Below are 5780 nucleotides of genomic sequence, written 5' to 3' on the forward strand. Positions count from 1 at the left end.
TCTTTATTAGCCCATGATTATCAGTTTGATCATATTTACCCCATTACTCATGCTACTTTGGTTTATTAACGATTGATTTGGTTCTTCTCCAAAGTCCAAACATGTAAAAATTTTGGTATTCGAATAAACACAAAGACAGTAGTTTCTTACAAATTTGTTAAACCCTTTTTCAACAAAAAAAAACCCCTAGTTTTATACTCTCCCATTGATGATGAATCTTCAAAGTCTTCTCTCTTCCATTATTGAGTAATTTTGTTTTGGAGAATGCCCTTCCAGTGATCAATGACGGATTGCGACTCGGAGCGGATTTTAGGGTTACCATTCTTGGAGAGGTACAGAAGAGTATGAAAGCCGTCGGTCTTGGTGATAAGCCGAGCGTTTAGAGCCGGTAAGCTTCGTATCTGTCTAAGGATCGCAACGCATCGTATGGCTTCGGGAGAGACGATGTAAAACCCTTTGTCTCTTGCAACATGAGCGGCTCTTATGGCTGTGCTGATCAATTCTTCAAGTTCCTTCCTTCTTATCATTCTCGTTTTTGTGCTTCTTCTCTTCACGTGATGATTGTTCACACGTGGTGGTGGGAGATCATCGGAAACAGCCATTGTTTTTAGAGTAAGAAAAACAAACTCAAAGTTAAGACTACTCGTTGATTGTATAGAGAGAGAAAAGGGGGAGAGACTAATGGAAATAATGTGGGAAGGTGAGACTACTAGTTGATTATATAGAGAAAAGTTTTCCGAATTTGAGATGGAATGATGTATCTAGGAAAAAGGAAATATAACTTTTTTATTTTTGTTGTGTTTTTTTTTTTACACCGCCACATATTTCTTTTTCTTTAATATTAACTAAAACCAAAATAAATGATTGGTTGAAAAGAAAATTATGTTCTAAACCACCAAATTACATGTGTTTGCTTGGGGCCCAAGTTTAAAACCCCCATATACCCTTTGCGTTTCCGACGAAACCAATGTCATCGTCCAATGTTAAATCGCGTAATTGCGTGTTCAGAAGCAGGACAATGAAGCTGAGAGTTTTGTCATGTCTTCAACGGTTCGACTAATTCGTTGTTTAAAAATAAGTCTAAAACAGACCCCCAAAGAAAATACAGCTGTGTAATGGTGATTGATGCAGAGAAGAGGAAAAACGTAAGGAACTTTTATTACTTTTATTTATATAGTAATGGTTCTACTGTCGAACAATATTTACAATTACAGAGGAAAGTGATTATTGTTCACTGCTTTTATCGAGGAAACTTAACAAAAACCCACTCACGATCCGGCGAGCTATTGGATTAGGAATTTGTCGGCACAAACGTCCGTCGATGTAAGCTACGATACCTGAAGCCACAAAATTCCCTATACCTGCTTTCCACATAAACTTCATTTTCTTCTTCTTCTGGTCATTCATTACCGGTACGATTGCACTACTGGTACCAGTGTCACTAGTCTCCGCATCTGCTTCTTCTTTCTTCGGTCTAAGACCTGTAATGGCCTTGGTGGCGTGCTGTTTCAGTATGCGAATTGCAAAGCTGACGAATAGATGTTCACACAATGTCATCAACGTTGGTCCGATCTTCCATTCCTGATCATATAGAGATACAAAAGCCACATGGCTCAGGGTCCATCAAAATCAAACTCAGAGAGCATATTGCTAATGGAATGGAATTATAATCAACCAAACACCCCGAGCTCAATTTTGTGCTTAAAGGGATTTGAATAAACCTTGTCTCCGTGGAGACGACGACGAGGACGAGAGCTTGAGGGATCTCCTTTGAGTAATCCCCTGCTTTCGAGAAATTCTTTAACACGGTCTATCATCTCATCTATGAGGGAATTGCTTGGTGGGAGGTTTTTCAGGAAAACCTATAAGTGAACATGTTAGGTCACGGAAATATGGGGTTCATGATTTTTGGTTGGTATGAATATCTTTTAGATAAATTATGATACCGTTTACGTCTTTTCTTGAAATTGCAAAGCAAATCTAAGTTGGAAAAATATAGTTTTGGCTATTTGTTTACCTGATCGTCAATGACTTTGACTCTGAGATACTCTTGTCTATACGTTGTATCCAACATAGCTTGAAGGTATCCTTCGATGTATAACTGCAAGGAGTTAATATGAGCATACACAACTAAATCTTGAAAGAATCTGTCACAATAGTTCTAAGAAATTGAAGAAATTAGTAGATGTGACCGGAAGTTTTTATTTTTCCTAGGTTTTACAAGGATAAGGAAGCCGTGACATCCCTCTACTATATAGAGAAAAACTCAGAGGGATGTCAGAATTTAAGAAGCTCTATGCGTCAGAATTTTCTCAGTTACTCTTCTCTACTCTAATGAAAATCTTTAATTTGAAAGACAAGACAAGATAGGAAATTTCACCTCATCAATACCGGGATTACGATCAAGCTTAATTGTTCTATCAGGTCCACCTTCCATCAAAGCTGTTCCTATCACTGAAGGTTCCATCGCCAGTTTAAGGATTCCATGGTGGAAACCGCTAACCTGGCAGAAGAGAGAAAAGATATATATAGTTTTTTAAACCATTGTGGTAATGAAATTTCAGCCTAACGGATCATAAGTAGATGAGTCCTCACCAGTCCGTCAACACCTTTCATTTCTGCACCTCTCAGAACAGAGTCGGAGATTTCAGTGAGAGCAACAAAGATGACATTGGATCCAGCTGTTCTTAGCTGCAATGGTATTTGCATAAGAGGTTGAATGAATAAACTAGGAAATTCACAGTGATATACTACACGGTACTTACAGTTTTCCCAAGATCGCCAAAGTAACGTCTTGTCCCTGACAATCCTTTGTTGTCAATAAATTTGCTGAGGAGTTTGAAGGTGCCTACAACAGATATAAGCAAATTATTATCCCAACTCAACTGGGACTTGATCCATATAGAATAATATCCATCACTTACCCACTGTCAAACCAGGGACATTGACCAAGCCTCGAGAGGGATCAAAAAAGGCATCAAGAGAGGATGATGCAAAATCATCGAACATGGATGCAAAAGCTGGCGGAAGCAACGGACTGCCCTTTGCAATGTAGATTGCTCTCATTGCATACCTAAGAAGCAATTATGCAAGTTCATAATATCTAAACACAGAAGGCAGCTTACTTGGAACTTTTAGCATAAAAGCAAAAGATGGTACCATGAGTAATGTTTTACACATCGGAGAAGTAGTTCACGCACTGTTATCAAAGCATGAATGACCAGTACACCATTTAGCTCTACAACCATATTTTTAATCTCTGGAACCTACAGAAAACGAAGTACCAGACAAGCATTAGCTCATAAGAAATGATGTGCATGTATACGCAAAACAGCAAAATTAAGAAAATGAAACGAAATTCTGATTCCCATACCTTAACCACACTATGCAGCAATGACCTCAGAGTTTCTTGAGATGAATTATAGCTCGAATATGAACTCCCAGGAAGAAAATTGGCAGTAATCTAATTGAAAAGAAGAGAAATAGTAATTTACTAATTTAAACACAACATAGAGTAGAATTTGAAAAAGAAGGAAATTAGTGCAAATGATAGAGCAAACCTTAATTGGGTGAATTTCAAAATGATCAAAATAATATTGGCTACTTTGCGTATTTGTACTGAGAGATGATCTCCAAAATGCCACAATTCTCATTAAAGTCTCTTCATCTAGGTTCAAATTGACTGGCTGCATCATAAGACGTAAGAATATTATATCCAATAGCATAAGCACGCATAGTTGCCAATAAACTCAATACATGAAGACTCAGAAGTTGACTCTCTCTTTTAAATATCTCTTCTCATTATTTTAGACAGTGTTAGGAGAAAAGGGTACGGAGAATTCTGAGAAGAGTGATACAGTAACTGCCTGGTACCTGTAAGATTATTGAGGAGTGCTTGACTTGTGTGACACTGGAACCACTTGATACTAGAACGAAAACAACTTCGAATAGACAATCGTTTGCGTCACTTGACCTTGATTGATGCTGACGAAGCATGGCTGCAAAGGGTGCGCCTTCCCATTTGTAATCGACATTCAGAGCCTGCAGCATCCAGAGACAAAATTCCTGTCTTATTTCTACAACCAGAAAGCCAAGCCAACCTTTTGCACGTCATAAAAAGACTACCTCTATACATAATTGGTTAAATTTCTGTTGGTCAGTGAACGTGGAATGTAGACCAACATTGTCAAGTCTTGCCACTAGGATCGGAGAGTAAGAGACGACAGTTTTCTCCTCTGCATTCTACATAAATATTTTAACGCAAAATCAAGTTTAGGAGGCAAAAGAAATTTTTGGTTGATGCAAACAAATGCAGGATATAATACAAATATGAGTTACTCGGAATTGAATTTGAGGAAGTACAATACAGACTTACTTGCTTCACTTTTTCAAGTAAGTGAATTCCTAAATGGGTTACTCGGAATTGAGTTTTCGAACGAGAATGGAATACTGAGTCTCCTTTAAGGCTTTCTGAAACTTCACAAATGCGAATAACTCGAGTCAGACCATCTGCATAGACTTCGTATCCGACCTTTACCATCGGTATGCTACTCAATTCCTCGTCAACCGTTTTATGGTCTTTGGCCTTTTTTTTCATCATTAAGTGTGAGGCTACGCTTCTGTGCTGAGTTGCCTTGAAAAGGGGTTTCCATGGACGGACCTTATCTAAGCTGACTTCGCGCAGAGGTATCATGCCTGCAAAAATAAAGTTCCAGCTTTTTGGTCAATAAGATACTTATGCGTGCTCATTAGATAGATAACATGGAATAAACTGTCGAATTTTGATGTTCCTAGTAGATCTAAAAGGCTGATGGTTTTTAGGCAGGAACATTGTGGGAAGCCAACTATTACCATCTACTATAACTACAAGCTTGTGAGGAAGGGTCATATCATCCCATGCATAATCAGCCCCACTTCTAGGTCCAAGTACTTCAATCTCTGGTGAATCCTGCGATTGTTAAGAAACAAGCCGTGAATGATGCACAGAAATTCAAAAACACAAATGTAGCGATGACAATCAGTAGACGATGACCAACCTTTTGGTAGTACGTGAGAGATGCAGAATGCAAGAAATTCTCAATTCGATATGGTGGTGGAGTCTTTGGTGGTTTTTGGAAGTGCACAGCAAGAGTTGAACCTTCTTCCGTCACATTAACAGATGCAAATTCAATTGCACCTCTGCCTGCTTCACCTGACTGCTTTCTGAACTTAAGGAAAAAACATCCAATTGAAGTGATGCATAATGGGCCTGACCAATTCCAGTTTGCTTTGTTCAACCGAAACTGAATGAATATCAACGGATTTGCATTGTCACATCCGTGTTTTCTGATAAAATTTTCGAACAGATTGAGTTCTTTCTTCTGGGTAGTTTCTTCCTGCAATACTAAGGCTGCTCTCTGCTTACTTTTGATGGTAATTACGCCTACAGAGTCATCCTTCCCAGAAAGAAAGAGAAGTGATAGAAAGAAAAGTAAATAAATCATGTCCTGATAGAAGTAAATAAATAAATAAATAGGGACACAAAACGAACCTGAAAATAGCGTTGGCGGATGTTGATGGTCTCTTCTGATTCATTGATTACAAGGTGTCTCGGAACAAAAGTCACAATCCGTGATGGAACAAGCATTTTACTTGAGATTGATCTAACTGACAACCCAAACCTTGTAATAAACTGAAACCCAGACTCATTTTTTGTTCCCAAACTAATTTCTGTAAGTCCTGATAAAGCATCCAGATCCAACACTGCTTCAGTTGCCCCATGACCATCAGCCAATATGACA

The 5780-nt window shown here is 38.4% G+C and overlaps 2 protein-coding genes across 2 annotated transcripts in view; both read right to left on the bottom strand.

Moving 5' to 3' along the window:
• Nucleotides 240-627, bottom strand: LOC104699038. Its single transcript, XM_010414391.1, has one exon. The coding sequence runs from the start codon at nucleotides 600-602 to the stop codon at nucleotides 240-242; it is 363 nt and encodes a 120-aa protein (XP_010412693.1). The 5' UTR covers nucleotides 603-627.
• Nucleotides 1137-5780, bottom strand: part of LOC104791262 — a 23253-nt gene continuing 18609 nt past the window's right edge. The window contains exons 22-37 of the mRNA XM_010517098.2: nucleotides 5531-5763; nucleotides 5037-5435; nucleotides 4852-4948; nucleotides 4376-4695; nucleotides 4126-4242; nucleotides 3874-4041; nucleotides 3561-3686; nucleotides 3374-3463; nucleotides 3160-3266; nucleotides 2925-3073; nucleotides 2766-2848; nucleotides 2596-2691; nucleotides 2381-2503; nucleotides 2018-2101; nucleotides 1722-1862; nucleotides 1137-1581 (exon numbers count right to left, since the gene is read on the bottom strand). Of these exons, the coding sequence (XP_010515400.1) occupies nucleotides 1225-1581; nucleotides 1722-1862; nucleotides 2018-2101; nucleotides 2381-2503; nucleotides 2596-2691; nucleotides 2766-2848; nucleotides 2925-3073; nucleotides 3160-3266; nucleotides 3374-3463; nucleotides 3561-3686; nucleotides 3874-4041; nucleotides 4126-4242; nucleotides 4376-4695; nucleotides 4852-4948; nucleotides 5037-5435; nucleotides 5531-5763 (2690 nt within the window). The 3' untranslated portion in view covers nucleotides 1137-1224. The remainder of the gene's footprint in view (nucleotides 1582-1721; nucleotides 1863-2017; nucleotides 2102-2380; nucleotides 2504-2595; nucleotides 2692-2765; nucleotides 2849-2924; nucleotides 3074-3159; nucleotides 3267-3373; nucleotides 3464-3560; nucleotides 3687-3873; nucleotides 4042-4125; nucleotides 4243-4375; nucleotides 4696-4851; nucleotides 4949-5036; nucleotides 5436-5530; nucleotides 5764-5780) is intronic.

This window comes from Camelina sativa, chromosome 6 (genome assembly GCF_000633955.1).
Source record: "Camelina sativa cultivar DH55 chromosome 6, Cs, whole genome shotgun sequence".
Classification (NCBI taxonomy): Eukaryota; Viridiplantae; Streptophyta; class Magnoliopsida; order Brassicales; family Brassicaceae; genus Camelina; species Camelina sativa.

Coding starts and splice junctions, on each gene's coding strand:
- LOC104699038 (XM_010414391.1), bottom strand. CDS start 602: ATGGCTGTTTCCGATGATCTCCCACCACCACGTGTGAACAATCATCAC.